This window comes from Elephas maximus, chromosome 12, assembly GCF_024166365.1.
Source record: "Elephas maximus indicus isolate mEleMax1 chromosome 12, mEleMax1 primary haplotype, whole genome shotgun sequence".
Classification (NCBI taxonomy): domain Eukaryota; kingdom Metazoa; phylum Chordata; class Mammalia; order Proboscidea; family Elephantidae; genus Elephas; species Elephas maximus.
In genome coordinates, this window is record NC_064830.1 from 79,595,086 (window position 1) to 79,619,217 (window position 24,132).

Sequence of the window (24,132 nt, forward strand, 5' to 3'; positions counted from 1 at the left end):
CATTCGTTCGTTTGCTCAATGTTTATTGATCACCTTCCTCGTATAAGCCCCACAGTTAAGCACTGGGAATATAAAGACGTAGAAGGTATATGCCCTGTCCTCAGAGTTTGTAGCTCAGTAGGGGAGATAGACTCATGGGTAGGCAGTTATTTAACAGTCTGAGGTGCTACGACATAGGGAAGGAGCCTACCCTAAACTGAATATGGTAAGAATGCTCAATAAGGAAATGTTTTAAAGGACAAATGGAAGAAGTTACTGGTCAAAGAAGAAGAGTAGTTAAAACTTTGTGTTGTAAGTGATGAACAACCCAACTCAAACTGGCTTAAGGGAAAAGGGAACATATTGGCTCATGAACCTTAAAGGTTCAGAGGATTTTGTGTTCAGTCATAGCTGGGTCCGGGGTCTAGTACCATGGTGTCAGGAATCTGCCATCAGGAATCTACTCAACAGCCATCTCCATCTTCTTTGCTAAAAGAACTCTACATTTGTTCACTTTCATTGGATCTTCTGTGTCCTTAGGGGTAGCTGGACTCTTTTCCTGCCCCAACGGGGGTGGTCCATAATTGATCTAATCCAACTATGGTAGTCTCCTTCCCGTTGCCACGTGAGTGGCTTGGGCATGGAAACGTTCTGCATTTTGGGCCAGTGAGCCATGAGGAGAAGTCAGCTGGGGAACTTCTGGGAAAGTTTTTCTTGTTTTTAAAAAAGGTCCCAGGGCAGAGATGAAGCATTCTGTGTCTCTGGGTATTGCCTTCTGCATGGGATACCCAGAACTGTGGCAACCATTTTAAGACCATGAGGAGAAGTAGCCTAAAAGGAACAGCCAACAGGGTAGAAACATGGAAGGAGCCTGGTCCTTGATGGCATCAGTGAGCTACTGAACTAACCAGCCTTGGAATCACCCTACTTCCAGAGTTCTCTTACTTGAGATAATAAATGCCCTTATTGTTTAAGCCATTTAAAATTTTAGTTGTTGTCTACAGGTTTGCTTTGCATTTACTTGAGACCTCAGATACAGTAAAAAATTTCACGTGGGCTGCCATGGATTTTTTTTTTTTTTTCATTTCTAATGCTTTGGCCACTTTTATTGTGGTGTTTCCATCTTAAACTGAGAATAAAAACCACTACCATTTGGTTATAGTCTTGGTTAAACTCTGTTTAAGAACGCGAGTACATCCAGTGTTTCTGTATGTAATAATATAAATTAAAAAAAAAAAAAAGCTTTTGGGTTCTGCCCCTTTCATATTTGCAACAAAAACTTTCCTCTAACAATTAAATCTGATAATATCTCTGCCCAATAGAGCACTGAGTACAGAATCGGGTCCCTACACTCTTACTGCTCAGTAAAAGTTGTTGAATAAAGTTAACAAAGAAACAAAAATCCCTAAAGCATCGTTACTGGTACTACCTCCATCTCTCAGAACTCTCAGCTGTTTTCTTTTGTGTTGGTTTCAGTGTCAGGTAGATTCTTCCCATTCAGTGGCAAAGTACTCGCTAACAGCTCCACTGTATACCTTGGTGACCCTGGTGGCGAAAGACAACTTGTTTCCTGATAGCTTCAGAAAAATCCCTGAGTTGCCCTCTAATTGATCCAGCTTGGACCATGAGTTCATCCTTGGAAAAGTCACTGTAGCCAGGGGACTCTGATTGGCCAGGCCTGAGACAGGTTCACCGCTGGAGAGAGCACGTTGTCAGTCCTGTCTAAGCCACATGGACAGAGGATGGCAGAGGCTGTTTCCTCAAAAGGAAGAGATGTGTTTTGTTTTCATAAGCAGTAGACTGGACAGAAAAAAGCAACCAATGCCCACTGCTGGAGGTAAGGGTATTTCAGATAGGTGGAACAGGACGGGCAAAGGTCCTAAGGAGAGAGTCTGTATATCTATGTCAAGGCTGGTGTGTTTGGTTCGGCAGGGGAGTTTGGTTAGGAAATGGTGGAAGATGAGATCGGGGGTGGGATTGTAGAATGATAGCAAGAGGGAGGCATTGAAGGATTTTAAGTAAATATATGTCAAAAAATAAATAAAATTTTTATTTTTTTTTATGACATATCAGAACTAAATATGTAAGCCTTGAGGATACTTAAGCACTCTCTACTTCTGTTATAGATTTTTTTGCTTGTATGTGCACCTGATTTTAAAATACAGGGTTTAATTTTTTTAATGTATAAAATTCTTCTAAGTTGCTGATTAGTTAGCTGTTTCTGTCAAATAAACTGCCCTAAAACTTAACTGCTTAAAACAACTAACATCTATTTCTCACACAGTTTCTATGGGTCAGGATTTTGGGAGAGGCTTAGCTAGGTGATAATAGCTTGGGATCTCTCTAAAGGTTGTAGCCAGATGTCACAAGGGGCTGTAGTCATCTGAAGGCTTGACTGGGACTGAAGTATCTGCCCCCAAGGTGGCCCACTCATATGGCTGGATGTCGGCAGCCTCAGTTCGTACAGGTCTCCTCTCCATAGAGCTATTCAAGTATCCTCTGGCAGGTGAACCAAGAAGGTGACCCAGTAGCTACACTCTGTCATTTCTGCCATATCCTATTGGTTATACAGGCTAGCCCAATTCACTGCGGGCAGGGACTACAGAAGGGCATGAACATCAGAAGACAAGAATCATTCAGGGCCATCTTGGAGTATGGCAGCTACAGTTACCGTTGATTAAAGTCAAGTATGGAGTGTGTGTAAAATTGTTGTTAGGTGTTGTCCAGCCAGTTCTGACTCATAGCGACCCTATGCACGACAGAACGAAACACTGCCCAGTCCTGCACCATCCTTACAATCGTATGCTTGAGCTCATTGTTGCAGCCACTGTGTCAATCCACCTTGTTGAGGGTCTTCCTCTTTCCTGCTGACCCTGTACTCTGCCAAGCATGATGTCCTTCTCCAGGGACTGAACCCTCCTGACAACATGTCCAAAGAATGTGAGACATAGTGTTGCCGTCCTTGCTTCTAAGGAACATTCTGGTTGCACTTCTCCTAAGACAGATTTGTTCATTCTTTTGGTAGTCCATGGTATATTCAGTATTCTTCGCCAACACAACTCAAAGGCGTCAGTTCTTCTTCAGTCTTCCTTATTCATTGTCCAGCTTTCACATGCATATGATGCAATTGAAAATACCACGGCTTGGGTCAGGCGCACCTTAGCCTTCAAGGTGACATCTTTGCTTTTCAACACTTTAAAGAGGTCTTTTGCAGCAGATTTACCCTATGCAATGCGTCATTTGATTACTTGACTGCTGCTTCCATGGATGTTGATCGTGGATCCAAATAAATGAAATCCTTGACAACTTCAGTATTTTCACCGTTTATCATGATGTTGCTTTTTGGGCCAGTTGTGAGGATTTTTGTTTTCTTTATGTCGAGGTGCAATCCATATGGAAGGCTGTGGTCTCTGATCTTCATTAGTAAGTGCTTCAAGCCCTCTTCACTTTCAGCAAGCAAGGTTGTGTCATCTGCATAACGCAGGCTGTTAATGAGACTTCCTCCAATCCTGATGCCTCATTCTTCTTCATATAGTCCAGCTTTTTGGGTTATTTGCTCAGCATAAAGATTGAATAGGTGTAGTGAAAGGATACAACCCTGATGCACACCTTTCCTGACTTTAAACCAATTAGTATCCCTTTGTTCTGTCCGAACGTCTGCCTCTTGATCTATGTAAAGGTTCCTCATGAGCACAATTAAATGTTCCAGAATTTCCATTTATCGCAGTGTTATCCATAGTTTGTTATGATCCACACAGTCGAATGCCTTTGCATAGGCAATAAAACACAGGTAAACGTCCCCCTGGTATTCTCTGCTTTCAGCCAGGGTATATCTGACATCAGCAGTGATATCCCTGGTTCCACGTCCTCTTCTGAAACCAGCTTGAATTTCCAGCAGTTCCCTGCCGATACACTGCTCCAGCTGTGTTTGAATTATCTTCAGCAAAATTTTGCTTGTGCGTGATATAATGATATTGTTCTGTAATTTCCGCATTCAGTTGGATCACCTTTCTTGGGAATTGGCACACATATGAATCTCTTGCAGTCAGTTGGCCAGGAAGCTGTCCTCCATATTTCTTGGCATAGACGAGTGAGCACCTCAAGTGCTGCATCTGTTTGTTGAAACATCTCAATTGATTCTGTCAATTTCTGGAGGCTTGTTTTTTGCCAATGCCTTCCGAGCAGCTTGGACTTCTTCTTTCAGTACTGTCAGTTCCCGATCATATGCCACCTCTTGAAATGGTTGAACGTTGACTAATTCTTTTTGGTATAATGGCCCTCTGTATTCCTTCCATCTTCTTTTGATGTTTCTGTCATCATTTAATATTTCCCCCGTAGAATCCTTCACTATTGCAACTCGAGGCTTGAAATTTTTCTTCAGTTCTTTCAGCTTAAGAAACACTGAGCGTGTTCTTTCCTTTTGGTTTTCTCTCTCCAGCTCTTTGCATATGTCATTATAATACTTTGTCTTTTCAAGCTGCCCTTTGAAATATTCTGTTCAGTTCTTTTACTTCATCTTGTCTTCCTTTTGCTTTAGCTGCTTGACATTCCTGAACAAGTTTCAGAGTCTCCTCTGACATCCATTTTGGTCTTTTCTTTCTTTCCTGTCTTTTCAGTGACCTCTTGCTTTCTTCATGGATGATGTCCTTGATGCCATTCCACAAATCGTCTGGTCTTCGGTCACTAGTGTTCAATGTGTCAGATCTGTTCTTGAGATGGTCTCTAAACTCAGGTGGGATATACTCAAGGTCATATTTTGGCTTTCGTGGACTTGGCTCTGATTTTCTTCAGTTTCAGCTGGAACTTGGATATGAGCAGTTGATGGTCTGTTCCATGGTCGACCCCTGGCCTTGTTCTGACTGATGATATTGAGCTTTTCCATTGTCTCTTTCCACAGATGTAGTCAATTTGATTCCTGTGCGTTCTATCTGATGAGGTCCATGTGTATAGTCGCCGTTTATGTTGGTGAAAGAAGGTATTTGCAATGAAGAAGTCGTTGGTCTTACAAAATTCTATCATTTGATCTCCGGCATTGTTTCTATCACCAAGGCCATGTTTTCCAACTACGGATCCTTCTTTTTTGTTTCCAACTTTCGAATTCCAATCGCCAGTAGTTATCAATGCATCTTGATTGCATGTTCGATCCATTTCAGACTGCAGCAGGTGATAAAAATCTTCTGTTTCTTCATCTTTGGCCTTAGTGGTTGGTGCGTAAATTTGAATAATAGTCGTATTAACTGGTCTTCCTTGTAGGCATATGGATATTATCCTATCGCTGACAGTGTTGTACTTCAGGATAGATCTTGAAATGTTCTTTTTGACAATGAATGCAACACCATTCCTCTTCAAGTTGTGTAAAATAGGTTATCAAAATTACATTAATACTAAAGAAGGACTGTTTGACAACCCTTTGACACTATGCATGAAATGCATTAAGACACCCAATAGGGAAATATACAAAATTGCTTCCAATTTCTCCAATTAAATTCTACATTCCGTTTTACTAGTGGTAAACATAATTCTGCCTCTAGGGATTACAATTTTGCCAGAATGGTGGGGGTGTTGACCTTACTGAAAAGGAGGTTAGGAGTGACTATTTTTATTATATGCATTTCACCCTTAGTACAACCATTTTAATTTTTGCGGTACTGTGTCTGTCTGTTCTTTGTAGAGTTATGTGGTGAGCATAATATTCTGCTACATTATCACAACATATTTCCTTTACAGAGTATAAAGCATAGAATTGTAGTGGTATGGCCAAGTAGAAAAAGGACTTGGAGTTTGAAGACCTGGGTTCACAGTCTGACTCTTCCACCACCTACCTGGACAAAGCACTTGACCTCTCTAAGCCTGTTTTTCTCATCTGGGCACACCCTATAAAGTTGTTGTTATGAAGATTAAATGAGAGAATGTAATGGAAGCACCTGGCTTAGTGGCATAAGGCTTAATAGTAGAGTTAGAATCTAGCTGGCATTGGACTAAGAAGAATTTGCTAGTTATTTATTATTATTGTTATTGTTGTTATAAAACTGAACCAATAAAGGAAATTTATTGGCTGTGTAACTGGGCGATCCAGCTGTGCAGCACACTGGCACCTGGATGGACCCAGAGGCATTAGAACATTATCTTACTCTCTATTTCTCAGCTTTGGTTTTCTCTGAGTATTGGTCAGGGTTCCAGTAGGAAATAGAAGACCTGCTCAGAAGGGCTGATTGAAGGGAGTTTAATGATGGGACTTTTTACAAAGGCATGGGCAGGGTTAAGGGAAAGCAGCAAAAGATGATGAAGCACCCAGGACTTACAACATCTGGAACCCCTTTCCTGTCCTTGACCTGAAGGGACAAGGTAAGATTTGACTTTACCAGACTAGGTGAGAGCCATAGCTGTAGGAGAGGAGTGGTGGCCTTTGGTAGAGGAACACAGCTACTGCCAATCCACAACCCAACAGGGAAGAAGCCAAGGGAATATATACCCTGCCCTTTCCTTTTCCTCCTCCTCTGATCTCCTGCTGGATCTACCCATTGCCTGGACTCAACTAGAGGGCAAAGGAGTCTGACTAATGATAACCATAAAACCAACCTCTTGAGGCACAGAACAGAATAGAGAAGGGTGAATTTCCAGCACACTGTGTATTGCATTCAGCCTTGGGAAGGATCTCTCCACATGGCCACCAGGACCTCTAGTCTTACTTGGTTCTTAGCCCCTGCAATCTTAAAAGGAGAGACAAGGACCCTCTATTTCCCTGTTTCCTTAGCAACTCTGAAAGGTGTTGACTGGTTCTAGGTCACAAAAAGAATCTTTACATGGAAATTGGTGACAGGATACCTGGTACTCCATTCTATTCCTGTTCTCAACAGCCTTCTCCCCATTATCCTGTGGCTTTTTTCCCTTTCAGCTTTCTGGTTATCTGTCACCTAGGGACTGTATTTAATTCATGTAATGAAAACTCAAGAATAGTGGTAATAAGCCAGTGAAGTTCATTTCTCCGTATATATCAAGGTGTTCAGAGTAGGGCAGGCCCAAGTTGGCACAGTGACTTATCAGAGGCCCAGGCTCCTTCCAACCATCTGCTCCCCTATCCTTAGCATGTGGCTTTGGCCTTGTGGCTGAAAGGTGCTGCTCCACTTCCAGGCTCATGTTTGTGTTCCAGACTGAAAGAAGTAGAAAGAACTGTCAAGGAAGAAGGGGCAGCACCTACATCAGGAAAACAGAACTTTCTCAGAAATCCCTAGGACATGTCCATTTCTCATGTGGCAGAACTGTGTCTCTTCTGCTGTGAAATAGAAATGGACATGTCACATGGCTGCTCTTACTGCATGGGAGGCTGGGAAATGTACTTGTTTGGCTGGGATGATTGTCATTTGGAAGCAATCAGGTTTCTGTTAATAAGGATAAAGTGGGGAGTAGATATTGGGTAGAAAACTAGCAGAGTCATGGACCAGTGGAATCTGTGTCCTTGGCTTTCACGTTTGAAGGTGGCACCATGTTCTGAGGCTTACATGGACTAGGGGAAACCCTTAAATATAGTTACTCAGAAAAGAGAAATTGGGTCTAGATTTAAATAATGAAATCCTTTAGAGACAGTTCCATAAACATGTAATAACCTTCTACTGTGTACACCAGTTCTTATATTAGTACTTGCTCCCAGAAAATATGCTTACATAAAGATGGCTGGAGAAATGTCTTCAAAATTCTTTACTTTGTTTGTTGGTGTGCTTATAAACCTCAAAACGGACTCATGCGTATTTCATCTAACACAAGCAGTCAGCTAACCTCTCATCCTTTGTCCTACTCAGACGTGGGCACGGTAAGTGTGTAATTTAAATCTCTCTGCTTTCTTTAGAGGAAAAGAACGAAGTTCATTGCCTGTGATTTTCTCACCGAGTGGTTATACAAGTAAGTTGTTCATGTCTTTGAATATTTAGTGACCCTCAGGACTCAGTCATGTTAATTTGCAAGCAGAATGGCAACAAGTAACTTGGATTCTTGCTTATTGTTTTCTTGTCGCTCGAACATATGGCATCGTGATCAGTCATAATCCAAAGAGGATAGACGAGCCATTCACAGAATTCTTCTCCATTCCATTTGTGGCCGAGTGGCTGAAGCATCAGTAAGTACCGACACCAAGCTTCAAATAATTTACTCCTAATTTTAAGATTGGTTTAATGATAGCTTTCTCCAATCCAAGAGAACTAATTCATGCAACCCACTTAGGACCCCAGGTCAGTTATATTTGTGTTTCTTGTCTCTGTGGTGATTTGCAGTCTAGGAGAATACATTCTATCTCTGCAATGATTATTCCGGAAGGACTTCAGAAATAAAAGCTTTTGAACATTTCTATCCTAAGTAACTTACCTCCTCTATGTCTCTTTCTCCTTCTCTCCCCCTCTCTCTGTGCCTTTCTCTCTCTCTTTGGAGGTCATTATGTCTCAGGGAATACTACTATCTTTCTAAATACTCATCTTTAGCTATATGAGTAATTCACACATCAGTTCTCCATTTAAAATATTTGACCATCATTCTGCCCTGGATCACCTCCCCTCACAGAGGTAATCAGCTCGGTATGGAGAATATCCTTCTAGATCTCTTAAAATTAGTTAACTAACCATGTAAAATTAGTTTATATCCATATAAAATTAGTAGTATTGCTTTATGTGAGCTATTTTTCATCTGATGTAGCAGTGGTAATGATGATAGCAGCTAATGTTTATTGAGTACCTGTATCATTTATTGAGTGTCTGTGCATTTAACATGAATGAGCTTTTTTTAATGATGCTACGACAGCTCCATTCTGCAGGAGAGGAACTCAGTGTAGCATTGTGTGACTTGCTTTTATTGTGGTTAAATACATGCTTTTGAGATCTAGTCATGTTGATTTGACTCTATCTAATTTATGCCTTTTGATAGCTTTGTAGCGTGTCTCATTTCTAGATATGCATGATTTATTTGCCCAAGAAAAAGAATTATTAAGTACCTATTATGTACAAACATCGTTCTATGTGCTGAAGATAGAGCAGTGAACAAAGTAGCCAGATCACCCTGCCTTCATGGAGCTTATATTCTTGTGGGGATGAGACATAGTAAGCAAATAAGTAAGTGCTGTAGGGAAAAATGAAGGATTCCTGGTGGCACAGGTTTAAGTGCTCAGCTGCTAACCGGCAGGTCAGTGGTTTGAACCCACCTGCTGCATCATGGGAAAAAGATGTGGTGGTCTTCCGTAAAGATAACAGCCTCGGAAACCCTATGGGGCAGATCTACTCTGTCCTATAGAGATCACTATGAGTCGGAATTGACTCAACGCCAACACTTTAATTTTCATTTTTTGTTTTTTTTTTAAATAGGGAGAAATAAAGCGGGTGGAGGGGAATGCAGAGTATAGGGGGAATTCAATTTTATATAGATTGTCAAGAAAGACCTCACTAGAAGGTGACTTTCAAGCAGTGCTCCACTATTTTAAGCCATAGTGGAAGAAAAGGTAACTTAATTTAGAGAAAATAGTACATAATTAGCCCATTGCTTTGAAAATGTTTCCGTGCCAGCCCTTTGCAAGAACAATGTCAGGAAACTGAGGCACCAGGAAATTGGGTGAGGATTTCAAAACCACATATTAAACAGAGTGGAGACCTTGGGACTGAAATGCCACATGTTTTGCTTAAATCTGCCCTTTTTGAGAATGCAGAGTTGAATAAACTCTTGGCTAGCTTTCACAATTTTGAGAACTAAAACCCCCCAGATATTACTAGGTTTTTTTTTTTTTTTTTCTGCCAATCCGAGAGTAACTACACATTAAAAGGAGAAGGACATTGGAAAACCTTGTATTTTATCAAGCTGCTAAACCTATACCTAATTTTTGCCTACCATGAAACAGAAGGCCCCACAATTTATAGACCATAAATGACTAATAAATGAAAGATTTGTATATATTGGTGTCATTTTCCAAGTTGCTGCTTTGCCTTGAAAATGAAGCATTGGTTTCCCACTTGTAATAACCAAGTGAGGCTGGTCTTAGGCAAATATGGTGACAGTTGGGGGCAAGAGCCTGGAAGTGGGCATTTTGAGCAGGACTTAAAGGTGCAAGTTGGAGGAAGATAGGATGTTAGGGAGAGACTCTGTCAAGGTTCTTTAAAGAAAGTAAAATATAAACTAATACTTTAAGCGGTATTGGCTTGTGGTTAAGAGCTTGTGCTTTGGGGACAGTTTTCAAATCTCCACAACTTACTAGCCATATGGCCTTGGGCAAATGTCTTAGTTATCTATTGCCATATAACAAATTGCTTCAAAACTTAGTAGCTTAAAACAATATTTATTATCTCACAATTTCAGTGGGTCAGGAATTTGGTAGCAGCTTAGTTTGGTGGTTCTGATTCGGGGTCTGTCATGAAGTTGTCATCGACATGTCAGCCAGGGCCACAGTCATCTGAAGGCTTGACTGAGGCTGGAAAATCTCCTTCCAAGATGGCTCGCTCTCACACTGCTGGTTGTTTTTCCCCGCGTAGGCCTGGAGACCTATGTTTTTCCCTGTCTATGCCTGGAGACCTCAGTTTTTCCCCATCTGGGCCCAGAGACCTCAGTTTCTTCCCACCTGGGCCTGGAGACCTCAGTTTTTCCTCATCTGGGCCTGGAGACGGCAGTTTTTCCATATCTGGGCCTTTCCAGGAAACCCTGGTGGCGTAGTAGTTAAGCGCTATGGCTGCTAACCAAAAGGTTGGCAGTTCGAATCTACCAGGCACTCCTTGGAAACCCTATGGGGCAGTTCTACTCTGTCCTGTAGGGTTGCTATGAGTCGGAATCGACTCAAGAACAACGGGTTTGGTTTTGGTTTTTGGGGGCGCCTTTCCATGGACTGCTTGAATACCCACATGACATGGTGACCGGCCTCTGTCAGAATGAGAGACTTGAGAGAGTGCAAGGAGGAAGCCACAATGCCTTTCACGACCCAGTCTTAGAAGTCAGACACCTCCACTTCCACCACGTTCTGTTAGTTAGAAGCAAGCCACTAAGTATAGCCCAGTTACCACAGGGTCGCTGAGTCGGAATCAACTCGATGGCACTGGGTTACCACATTCAGAGGGAGACTCCACCTTTTGAAGGGAGGGAAAAAAAAAACAGTTGCCATGGAGTTGACTCCAGTTTATGGTGACGTCATGTGTATCCGAGCAGAACTGTGCTCTATAGGGTTTTCAGCAGCTGCTGTTTCAGAAGTAGGTCACCAGAACTTTCCTTTGGCGCACCTCTGGGGGGACTCAGACTTCCAATTTTCAGGTAGCAGCCTAGCGCCTTAGCCATTTGCACCGCCCAGGGACTCCCTGAAGGGAGGAGTACCAAAGAATTAGTGGACAAGTTTTAGAAGCATCACAGCATTTCAGTCTCTAAGCCTGTTTCCTCATTAGTCAAATGGGTTTGTTAGGAAGATGCAGTGAAATGATGAACCTACAAATGGGATCATGAATAGGCCCAACACCTAGTAAGAATTAAATAAATCGTGAATAATGGCTATTGTCATTGAAGTGGTCTTAGGAAGAGAGATATCCAGCAGAAAAGGGCATTCCAGGCCAAAGGCACAAAGGTAGGAGAAGTCAGGGCATGGTCCAAGCACAGCAAGAAAACCAGTGTAGCTGGCTTATAGAGCCCGTGGCTGGCTTATGGAGCCTATGGTTATATAGGGATAGGATGGCAGAGAAGGCTGGAAGGAAGTTAAGGAGTGGACTATGGTTTTCAGAAAAAGCATGATGCTGGAGCGTTATTCCATTATCAAGAGAGAGTTTTCCAAGGCTTTTGAGCAGAGTCGTAAGGTGATCAGACTGTGTTTTAGCAAGATAACTCCTGGGGCAGTGTAGGGGATATATGTATGAGCTTGGGGAGATCCTGGGGTCAGGATACTGGTACTGAGGTGATGGTAACAGTCCTAAAGAAAGGTATCTGAACTAGTGGACAAAGGACACTAGATGAGTTTAGGAGTAAGGAGGGGTATGCCTGAGAGGGTAAGATTTTCTACTGAGCAAATGGGAGGCCCATAATGGAAGAGAGGGACCTAGCTGGAAAACCAGGTTTAAGGATGCCTATTCCTGTCTGGGCCTGCAGCTTAGAAATGGAGTCTGGAGAAAGACATTTTTGGGGGAATCTTGAGATCCCCATGTCAAATGTGTGGATTGAGCCAAGAGAGCAAGGGCTAGCTTTGGGGCACCCCAGAGTTGGCTCCAGAAATTCTGTGAAGGAGGCACTTATTCAAAGTTATGTGGTCAACAGTGGTGACCACAGCTGGTCTTGCATTTAAGTTTGCAAAGCGAGCCAATGTTTCAACTTTGATTCTCTGTTGATTTGCCATGGCTGGTGGGGAGACGGTGTGATGGAGACTATGGTCAGACTGAAGTCCCCCTCCTAGGGATCCCCTACATTTTAAAATGGCATTTTGGGCTTTGTAAAAATGATGCATGCTCACTGAAAAAATTTAAACCATACGGAAAAAAGAAAAAGGCTTAAATCGCCTAAGAGCTTGTCTCCCAGATAGAACCATTGTCGACATTTTAGTGAACTTCTTTTCAGATACTTCCCTATGCATATATACACACATATTAAAAAAAAAAAAAATTTTTTTTTTATAGAAGAAAATGTATATTTATTTCTATGAGGCAGACCTAAGACTGAGAGAAAATTTGAGGCAGAGGGAAGAAAAATTGAGAAAGTTAATGGTGAGTACTGTGATTCTGCTCAGTTATGTAGGTGTGATGGCATTTAATGAGAGGGAGGCCAAGGCAGGTTCTGGAATTTAAGGGCCGAGGGAGGGGGGCTACAATACCTGCTGTGGTGAAACCACCAGGGAACCAACCAGCTAGCGATGAATCGGGATGGCTCAGCTGATGGCCTGAATTTGTGGTGCATATAAACAACTTGCTTAGTGATTGTCTCCAGCCACCCTCTGCAACCCTGGTGAAGTGAATAGAGTAAAAGGTCTAGACTTGAACCAGGGGATCCATTGTTAACTTTTCTAAATATATCTTACATTTTCTTGTAAATTACCATAGCCCCTGTCTTAGTTATCTAGTGCTGTGTAACAGAAATACCACAAGTGGGTGGCTTTAACAAACACATTTACATTCTCACAGTTTAGGAGGCTAGAAGTCCGAATTCAGAGCACCAGCTCTAGGGGAAGGCTGTCTCTCTCTCGGCTCTGGAGGAAGGTCCTGGTCTCTTTTCAGGTTCTGTTTCCTGGTTCCTTGAAAATCTCAAGTGGCATGGCATCTGTCTTCCCCCATCTGTTCTCTTTTTTTGCTACTTGCTCAATCTGTGCTTTTATATCTCAAAAGAGATTGATTTTAAGATACACCCTACGCTAATACTACCTCATTAACATAACAAAGAAAACCCATTCCCAATTGGGACTATAACCACAGGTATAGGGGTTGTAGTTATGAACAATAACAAAATACCAGTGGCTTAACCCAATAATAGTATTTATTGCTCATACAAAGACTGATGTAGGTTGGACAGCCCTCTTCCGAATTATAGTTATACTGTCTGGAACATGTGATCTTTGAGGTCCCGGAAACAAAGGAAGAAAAGAACGGAGGATGCATCTCAGTTTTTAACCTTCTTAGCCCAGGAAATTCTTAACCTGCTCACCTCTCCTCACAGAGCAAGACCCCAAACCAACTGCAAGGGAGGCTGGGATATGCCAGGGAGCCCATGGATGTTCAGTGAGTGTTTACTGACCTGGCCAGAGCCATATTTCCAAGAAATAACTGAGGCCCAGAGAAATTATTTGTACAAGGTCACAAGCTAATAATAGCAAAGGCAGGATTTGAACCCAGGCAGCCTGGCTCCAGAGTCCATGCTACTAAAAGCATGGTGAACTACTGTGGTCTCTACTCCCTGTTACATCATCTGGCACTTAAAGTGATAAGTATGAAGGTTGAGAGAAAACTGGCTGTGTCAGACTGATGGAAAGATGTTGTTGTTTTTAGGTGCCATTGAGTTGGTTCTGACTCATAGCGACCCTGTGTAGAATAGAATGAAACTGCCTGATCCTGCCCCATCGTCTCAGTCATTGTTATGCTTGAGCCCATTGTTGCAGCCACTGTGTCAGTCCATCTCATTGAGGGTCTTCCTCTTTTTCACTGACTGTCTACTTTACCAAGTGTGATGTCCTTCTCCAGGGACTGGTCCATCCTGATGGCATGTCTAAAGTATGTGAGACATAGTCTTGCCACCTTTGCTTCTAAGGAGCATTCTGGGTGTACTTCCTCCGAGACAGATTTGTTCGCTCTTTTGGCAGTCCGTGGTATATTCAATATTCTTTGCCAACACCACAATTCAAAGGCATAAATTCTACTTCAGTCTTCCTTATTCATTGATACTATGTCTTATATGGGTAACTTAAGGAATATTAAGGGGAAATGTTGATTAAATGTGATTTTCATCTTATACCATGACTTTGGACTATACCCTTGGGTAAAGTGTAACTCCACTGTATGTTACACTTGTGCTAGCATTTATTGCCTCAAATAATCCCATTTACCAGCCTTGGAAGCCATCTAAAATGTGAGTTTGGGTCTTATTTTAATGTTCTTGGTAAAACAGATTCTACCAAGCCCAGCTGCCTTCGATGCTTGATGTCGTTATAATGTCAGTTCACAGCTGGTAGGTTAGGATAATTTGTCACGGGTGGCTGCCGATTGCTTATCACATAAATGATGGGTCCTTCTCCCACAGGTGCTGCCATAATTTAGCATACTCCTCACCCTGTCCACCCCGTCTCAGTCTCTCCTTTCTCTTCCGTGATTTTTTTTTTATAGCTACGTTTTTATATAGCCAGGAACAGCACTTAGATATAAAAATAACTAAAATTTATCATGTGTAAAAAATACATAGTTGTTAAATAAACTAAGCAGTGAAATGAGAATGTTTAAAATCAAGGATCATCACGGAATTAAATAACTCTAGAGTTAAAATATCTTTCAAAAGGGCGTTTCACTCCAAATGGCAGGAACATGAATTAAAAAAAAAAAATTCTTTTCCACTAGACTTGGAGATTTGTGGTTATAAGCCTCAAGCTGCTGGGGGCAACCACCTGGAAAGATTGCTCCTGGGATAACAGCAGCACTGAGAGGTGGAGAGAAACAGTCTGCCTGGCCTTGTTTGGAGACTCCTTTCCTGACCATGCCTAAAGCCAATTCTATCTCTTTTTAGTGAAGTGAGCCAAAAAATACCTTGACTCACTTAAGTCAAGGAGCCCTGATGGTGCAACAGTTAAGCACTCAGCTGCTATCCCACCCAGCAGCTCCATGGGAGAAAGACCTGGCAATCTGTTCCTGTTAAGGTTAAAAAAAACCCCTATAGGGCACTTCTACTCTGTCACATGGGATCACTATGAGTTAGAATAGACTGGATGGCACATAACAACAACACAGTTAAACCAGTTTGAGTTAAATTTCTGATACTTGCAAATGAAAGATCCCTGACTGATAGGTTCTCCTACATGGTATTGCCCCAACTACCCTCCAGTCCTCTGTATTAGTCAGCATTCTCTAGGTCCTGCTGCTGTAGCAAACCACTCCCACATCTCAGTGTCTTATAACAACACAGGCTCATGCTTCATCCTTGTTCCATATTGGCTACATTTGGCTTTTGTTCTGCTCCATAATCCTTTTTATTTTGGGGCCCAGGATGAAGGAGAAGCTCTACCTCAGTCTCTGGCAGAGGGAGAAGAACAATGGCTGTACAGTGCAATGGCAAACTTCACTTCTGCTCACATTTCACTGGCCAATGCAAGTTGTATGGCCAAGTTCAATATCAGTAGTGTAGGGAAGCTTGACTTTCACAGAGAAGAACTGCAAGGCACATGGCAAAGAGCAGTGATGCACAATCCTCTTACAGGGTTGTTATTGTTGTGTGCTGTCAATTCAAAATCATGGCAACCCCAAGTGTTACGGAGTAGAACTGCTCCGTAGGAATTTCTTGGCTGTAATCTTTACAGAAACAGATCACCAGGCCTTTTCTTCCGTGGTGCTGCTGGGTTGGTTCGACCTGTCAACCTTTCAGTTACTAGCCAAGTGCAAACCCTGCTACCTAGGAACCTTTCTTATAGGGAAGGGAGCAAATAACTGGGAACAAGAGCACGATCTACGACATGCTTGAATCAAAACTTGATGAGGGTGTTTTTCCCCCACCTTTAAATAGTGGTGGATTACGTCACGCCTCCTGATGGCTTTACTCCTATTTATAAACCCAGTACCTTTTCATAGCATATAGTCCTGACTAAACTAACCAATCAGAAGCAATGAAATTATTTGCTATCACATTCAGAAGTTTAGATTTTCATTTTGACCTAAAAGGATTGCCCTGAGAATTGGTCAGATTCATTTGCAAAAATAAATGACTAAAGCACAAGGAACAAAAGTGGGCTGCTGCCCTCCTGGTGGCCGTTCCCAGGAGAGGTGGCCCATGAAAGGCATCATTAAAGCTGAGACCGTCAATGAAACAAAGGTTGTGTTTTAGAAGAGAAAAAGGACACTTTGGGTGAAATGTCTTTTCAGCTAAGTTCTACTCTTGCAAAAAAAAAAAAAAAAATCCACGATACTTTCATGTTGATAAAAAGTATCTTATGACCAAAAATTGAGGTGAAAACAAAAGTGTCACCATGCCATTTGAGGACAAACACAAGCCTTGTGACAATCTGTTTGTACTGAGGTTAACTGTGGGGCCAAAATGCTTATGCCTGTAAAATGGTATAGAAAGCTGCATGCACTTTTTAGATGGTAATTAAAAGGCGGCACAGCAGAGAATTTTGTTACGCCCTGTTGATAGAAGAACAAAAAAATCCTTTTAATTTTATCCGGTAGAAGGGTAGTTTCTGTCTCAGTAGTTTCAGAGCCCAGAGAGTCTCGTGAGAATAGTTAAGTCATCTTTGTTCTTTGTATTAGCATTCATCTTCAAACAGGAAGGAAGGGGAGCTGTTTCCTGAGTGCAGGACATGCTGAGATGTATAAGTCCTCCGAGTGCCTCCCCCTCGCTGGAGGTTTGACATGTGGATGGGCTTTTCTCTAGTGCACACAGGGCTACTTCCTTCCCCTCTTCCTGCTGTTTCTGGATGTGACTATCTGGGAACAAGCCTAGAGAGCCTGGGCGAGGCAGCATGGCAGACACATATGGGTTCCAATTTTAGCTCTGCCGTGTATTAGTTGGTATATTAGTTTCCTATTGCTGCTATAACAAATTAGAAAAAGCTTGGTGGGTTAAAACAATATAGATTTATTCTCTTATAATTTGGGGGGTCAGGAGTCCAAAGTCAGTTTCACTGGGCTAAAGTTGTAGTGTCAGCAGGACTGGTTCCTTCTAGAGGCTCTTGGGGAGAATCCGATTCCTTGCCTTTTCTGGCTTCTGGAGGCCACCTGCATTCCTTGGCTCACAGTCCTTTCTTTGCATCACTCCCACCTCTTGCGTCTGTTGTTGTATCTGCAGTAGCAGCTCCTTCCGCCTCCCTCTTATAAGGATACTTGTGATTACATCATTGGGCCCACCTGGATAATCCAGGCTAATCTCATTGCAAGACCCTTTATTTAATCATAACAGCAGAGTCCCTTTTGCCATGTTAAGGAACATATTCACAGGGCCAGGGGATTAGCACGTGGGTATCTTGGGGGGCCATTATCTAGCCTGCCACAGCTAGGCAACCTGAAAGTAGCCCCTTCATATCTCTGAGCCTCACCCCTTCCGTAAGATGGAGATGGTAATAATATCTACCATGTAGGATTGTTTTGAGGGTTATAGATGGTATTAGTTAGAGCTCTTTGTTGCAAGCAACAGAAATTTAAGAGCCATTTAAGAGAGTACTACGATAACTCAGAAACATGAAGGAAAAGGTAAGGACCTGGCCTTGGGTAATACAGGAACCTGAGCAGATCTGGGGATCCAGTAGCACAAGCTAATGACCTGGCTTTTCAAGTCAGTTTGCCTGGATGAATCCTCCTGGTCTCTGTCGGACCACTCAGGAGTCTCGCTCCAGGAAGAAAGCTTGCCTAAGCTAGGGTCTCAGGTGCACTCCTTGGCCAAGGAAGGGACAAGGTGCTGTGACGCACAGTCTCCCCAACACAGGGAGGGAGGCTGCCAAAGCAAAATCTGAGGACAGTACACAAGAAGAGGGGAGGGTATCGTGGGCGGATGAAAGCTAAAGATATTCATTGCAGAGGGCTAAGAGTGGGTGCTCACAGAACAAAGTTGTGGATGTCGAATAGATTCCAACTTGTAGCAACTCCATGTAGAACTACTCCATAGGGCTTCCTAGGCTGTCATCTTTATGGGAGCAGATGGCTGGTCTTTTCTCCCGGAGGGCCACTGGGTGGGTTCAAACAGCTGACCTTTTGGTTAGCCACCAAGCATGTCACCATTGCACCACCAGGGCTTCTTCAAAGAATGATAGCTTTTATTGTATCCTTAGAGAACAACGGTTAGCACTGTGAAATATGGGGTAGCAGAAAGAATAAGCAGGTGAAGGACAGAATAATCTGCCTTTAACCTCAGCTCTGCCATGGATAAATTCTGAAATTAAGAAAGTTCTCCATTTCCTTATCTATAATAATATTCTTTCAGAAATATTTATTGAATGTCTACCATGTGCCAGGCACTTTTCTAGGTGCTATGAATAGAGAACAAGAGAGAGAAAAATTCTTCGTCCCCATACAGTTTACATAGTCATGGGAAAGCAGACAATAACCAGACAAACAAGTAAACATTGTGTAAAGTCGAGAAGCCTATAATGGATTGAATTACGTCCCCCCAAAGTATGTGTTGTCAATCCTAACCTCTATGCCTGTGGTTATAATCCTGTTTGGGAATGGGTTGTCTTTGCTATGTTAATGAGGCAGGATTAGTGTAGAGTGTATCCTGAGTCAATCTCTTTTGAGATATAAAAGAGATTAAACAAGCAAGTGAGCAAGCAGAGATGGGGGAAGAGAGATGCCAAGCCACATAAAGCTTGCCTAGGAGCAGGTGCTCAGAAGAGACAAGGACCTTCTCCCAGACCCGACAAAGAAAGAGAGCTCTTCCCCTGGAGCTGGTGCCCTGGGTTTGGGCTTCCAGCCTTCTAAACTGTGAGAAAATAAGTTTGTTTGTTAAAGCCATCCACTTGTGGTATTTCTGTTGTAGCAGCACTAGATACCTAAGTCAAAGTCCCAGGTGCTTTAAATGAAATAGATCAGATAGTCACAGGGCTGTGGAGAGTCACAGGGCTGTGGAGAGATGTGGTAGAGGTTTAGATGGAGAAGTCAGGGAAGGTCCATTTCTCTAAGGAGATGATGCTTGCGTAGGGACCTGAATGACAAGCACAGAGAGCCAGCCACAGAGATTATTCCAGACAGAGGAACAGCCAATGCAAAGGGCCTGAGAGGGGAGCAAGCTTGGCCAGTGAGGCAAGAGGAGAAGAGGGATACCAAGACAGTGGTAGGAAATGAAGTCAGAGAGGGCTAGGTAGGCTGGGACCAGCTTGGGTAGGGCGCTGGGTACTATGTTAAAGAGTTTGGATTTTTTTTTTTCATCTACTAAGTGTGATAAGAAACTATAGGAGGGTTTTGAGCAGAAGAGTGTTGTAATCTGATTTATCTTTTGAAAAGATCACTCTGGTGGTGGGGGGACTTGACTGAAGCTGGCTCCCTGCCATCGGGCAAGCAGGGAGGCAAGTGAGGAGGCACCCCCAGGCAGGAAATGATGCAGCTGGGAGGAGAGGAGGTAAGCGGTTGCATTGGGATATATTTTGAGGTTGGAACCAAGAAGACTTGTTGATGGATTAGACATGGGTGAGAGAACAAGAGAGGTCAAGCATGACTCCAAGGTTCGGCCTGAGCGACTAGCTGAATGGGCAGCCATTGACTAAAATGGAGTCAGGTTGGGGGAAGTAAGAGTTCTGTTTTGAAACTGTAATGGGTTTACTGAAGAATCACAACTAATTGGTAATAAAAACATGGAAAGTTTTTTTTTTTTTTGTCTCCCTCCCACCCCCCGGTAACTGCCCACTGTACTATGTTGAATCCCTTTGCCTATCGAGAAGCATCCCACTGATAACTCTTTGGCAAATTCCATAACTTCCAGGTTGCTCTTTGTTTTTAAATGATCTCATTTTTTTTTTTATTTCACTATTAGGATTCACCCTGTCCATTTTTAAATCCTTGGTCTTTAGTCTCATACCAGATGGAAAGCTCATCTTCCCCCCTTGCCCCGAGCTCCAGCCACAGCTGCCTATGATTCAGGAGTCCTCGAACTTAGAAGAGGGAAGATCACTTCTTTATTTTCACTAGTCTCTAACTGAAATTTAGCCTCTCTTTTAATTATGATTGTGGGCAACAAACCTAAGTAGCATCTGCAGTACCTGTGACATTGTCACGAACAGAAATCACAGATATTTTCCTATCACATTACATTTGCGCTGATATTTTAAAATATCATTTTTTACATTCATCGCCCTGTTGGAAGTACAGTAGTTAACTGACCTGCCACTAAAAAAAAAAGCTCTTGTTATTTGCTGCATAATTTAGAAGCTCATATATTACTGTATCACCAAATGTATTTTAATATTTTGATAACCACATTTCAATATAATTATTTGCTTTATAATCCTATGTATAGTCAATCTATTTTTCACAGACTCTGTATTTGTTCCATGCTAAACTTTATGTATATTCCCAAAGCAAAATTCACGATTCTTTCGAGGTCATTCGTGGATATGAGCAGAATGGCAAAAAATTTGGGGAGCTTACCAGAAAAAGGGGGAATGGATCATGGTCAGCTAATAACATAGACGTTCCTTACATCTTTTGTGTTTCCAAACATCTGCGCTCTAGAGATTATTGCAGGTTAATGAATTATTGGTCTACTTACATCAAGAAACCCTCACAGTATTTCTCAAAGGAACCTTGCCATACTTTCTTTATTGAAATATCTTGAAACAGAAAATTAATACCCCACTCATGTTTTCCATAAGTCACGTTAGAGGAAAACATGAAGTAACCAGTTACAAAGAGGCTAAATAGCATAGCAATCTGGGCATATTTTATGAAAAAATAGCAAGTATTGCAGCCTTCTTTTTTCAGACTGTTATACCTGAAACCCACAGGGGTGAGCACGTGGCCTTGGAGTGCACTGTTTCATGAACACTGTTATCTGGGCACAGACACTGCTTCCAATGACAGGGTTGGTAAAATGGGACTCAACTCTGTGTTTAACTAGGGGAATGAGTCAGCCTGAAGCTGGGGTAATGGGTGCTTGTTGGTCTCCCAGGGTGGAGATTAGTGAGGGGGCGGAAGCAAGATCACATCCTAGTAGCCATGATTTCTAAATGTGCTTCAAGGCTGCCGGGGAGAAATATAGCCAACCTCTTCCTCACGGGTTTTTGGAGCTGTTCCTCACATCACAGAAGGCTGGAATTGAGAGTCCCATGAGGTTGCATCCTAATGGCTAGTGACAGTATGTCTGCAAATACCTCTGTTGTACCTCTTCCAGATATTTTAAGTTTATAACTCAAGAGCATGATCCCTCCAACATAGAGTGTTTGGGAAACCAGTTAATGCTGAGGGCAAGATCTGGATAACATCTCTTTTGCTGAATATTATGGGTGGACATTATCAAATACTGGGCCAATGCAAGTCTTTATGAATGATGGTTGACTAGAGTCTGCACTATGGCACAATGGTTAAGTGCTTGGCTGTTAATCAAAAGATCTCCGGTTCAAACCCACAGGCAACTCTTTGGGAGGAACACCTGGTAACCTGCTCCTGTAAAGATTACAGTTTAGGAAACTCTAAGGAGGAGTTCTGCTCTGTAATATAGGGTTGCTAAGAGTCCGTATCAACTCGACGGTGCTCAACAACCGTCTTTGTAAATGGCTTTACATCTGGATTGTGCTTTCATGGTCCACGAAAGCAACTTAATACCTTATGTAATGAAAAGTGGAGAAAAACTTTGAGATTAAATTTTCAGTGTAAAGCAAGCTTTACTCCTTCCTACTTTTTTCTGCTTAAATGCAATTTTAGATGGTACCTCTTGTGTTAGAGCTGTATAGAGAAATTGATAGACTAACTGTTCAGATCCTCTTAGTATGTATTTTATGATTATTCTATAGTATATCCCATTGCTGTCGAGTCAATTCCAACTCATAGCAACCCTATAGGACAGAGTAGAACTGCCCCATAGGATTTCCAAGGAGTGGCTGGTGGATTCGAACTGCTGACCTTTTGGTTAGTAGCCGAACTGTTAACCACTGTGCCACCAGGGCCCCATTCTATAGCATATCTTCTTTATGTTCTGCAAATGTTTTACTTTGTGTCCAATAAAAGGGGAAAGAATTGTGTAGGTACATGCACACACACACGCACACACATGCACACACATACACGCAATCAGAAAAATAAATTCGTATTCTTTCTCACAAGTACAGCATGGATTCTCCTGGTTAAAGTATATTTAATTCACATTTGAGAAAAAAGAAGGGCATGACAAATGAGCGTTAACAAATAATTCTTTTGGAAACATACTTAGCAGTGCTGCTGTGCCTGTTTGAACATGCAAAAATGTCTGCCCTGGGGATGTCTAATGTGAGTACTTGAGGAAGCTTAGCTGCCGCCTTCTGTGATTGATGTGTGCATTCCCAACCCCCCACCCTTTAATGAGTGATCGCCTCTGCTCGCTGCCTATTTTTATTTGACCTGAAGCCAGTTGCACTGATTCCAAAAGAGAGAGATGGGCCTGGCGTGGCTTCCATCTCTTCTAGCTGGCCTGCTGAAATGATTGATAATTTCCAGGGACTACTATCTGAAGATTCAGTCCTTTTCATTTGGTTTGATTTACACTGGCTTTCTCACATTATTATTATTTTTTTTCAGGTACTAGACAGCGCCCCATTATTTAGCCATGAAAGCAGGGATGTCACTAAAGGTGGCCTCATATTACTGCGTAAAGGTCTATTAGAAATCTCATTTTGCTTTCTGGAGATGTCATTGTGATGCAAAGCAGTTTGGGGTTTCATTAGTGGCTTAAGCCCTTTGTTGGGCCAAGCCAGCCCCTTGTATCCTAAGATTTGCAGTTCTCTTTTCCCATTGCTATTGCAAAACAGGAATCCTGTTACTTTGAGGATTTCATGACATAAATAGAAAAAAACATATTTAAAGCTAGAAAATTGGGCAGCTACAGAGAAAAAAAAAAAATTTTTTTTTTTTTTCCTCTATAGCTGCCCAATTTAAGGGCACCATCAAATCTCAGATACAAGTGACAAATTCCACTTCGTTGAGTTGTCCTGACATGATTTCCCTGTGGAGGTTCATACAAATGAGTATCTGCCAAGTTATTACTGTAAGAGTTAATGAAGAAGGCATTTTCTATGATTATGGCTTTTTTGCCCTGATTTTTCTTTTATTCTTCTAAGCAAAAGACTGCGTTTTCTTCTCTTTAACACTTAGAGCTGCTAGAATCCTGACTTCCTTGTTGGTGACCATGTGAGCTGACCCTCTTTTCCTCTCTGGATCACCCCTGCGTTTCTCAGGCAGTGTGCACTCTCAGCAGGGTATGACCAGTGACCTTAAATGAGTTACTTTACCCTCTAAGCCTCAGTTTACTCAGCTCTAAAAGAAGGATAGCAGTAGCTTATTATTATTATTGAGAGGATTTAATGAAATAATGTGTGGGAAGTGCTTAGCACACTGCCAGGTACAGAATTTACAGGTACAGAACCAACTGCTCATTCCGCAAATATTTAGTGAATGCCTACTATGTGCTAGACATTGTAGTAAGAGCTGGGAGTACCAAGAGGAGCAAGCACACAAGCCCAGCCCCTGCCCTCATGGCGCTTTCAGTCCAGTCCAGGTTTCAGGCAATAATTAGATAATTACACAGATTATCTATTTACATCTTACATCTCCAAATTGGGTCAAGGACTAGGAAGGACAGTGACAGAGCAGCATTGGGCCCTGATCTCATCAAAGGACATCTTTCAATAAAGTTTGCATGGAGTTGGAAGGAGTAAGAGTGAATGGACCAGGTGAAAGGTGTTAGGCCTTCACCAGCCCTTGTGGCGCCTTTGAGCAAATTAGGGAAAGTTGCCCCTTCCTTAGGGCAGAACGCAGGGCTTCAAACCAGTTCGTTCGAAGCCCTGGTGAGAATTTACATTTCTACCCC

General features: G+C 42.2%; 1 protein-coding gene across 7 annotated transcripts in view; it reads left to right on the top strand.

Annotated features, from left to right (window-relative positions):
* The window catches only part of IQCK (IQ motif containing K), a 271,465-nt gene that overhangs the window by 52,337 nt on the left and 194,996 nt on the right, over positions 1-24,132 (top strand). For all 7 annotated transcript variants that reach the window (XM_049904899.1, XM_049904892.1, XM_049904893.1 and 4 more), the window contains exons 5-6: positions 7,823-7,875; positions 8,012-8,089. In XM_049904899.1, coding sequence (XP_049760856.1) covers positions 7,823-7,875; positions 8,012-8,089 — 131 coding nt within the window. The remainder of the gene's footprint in view (positions 1-7,822; positions 7,876-8,011; positions 8,090-24,132) is intronic.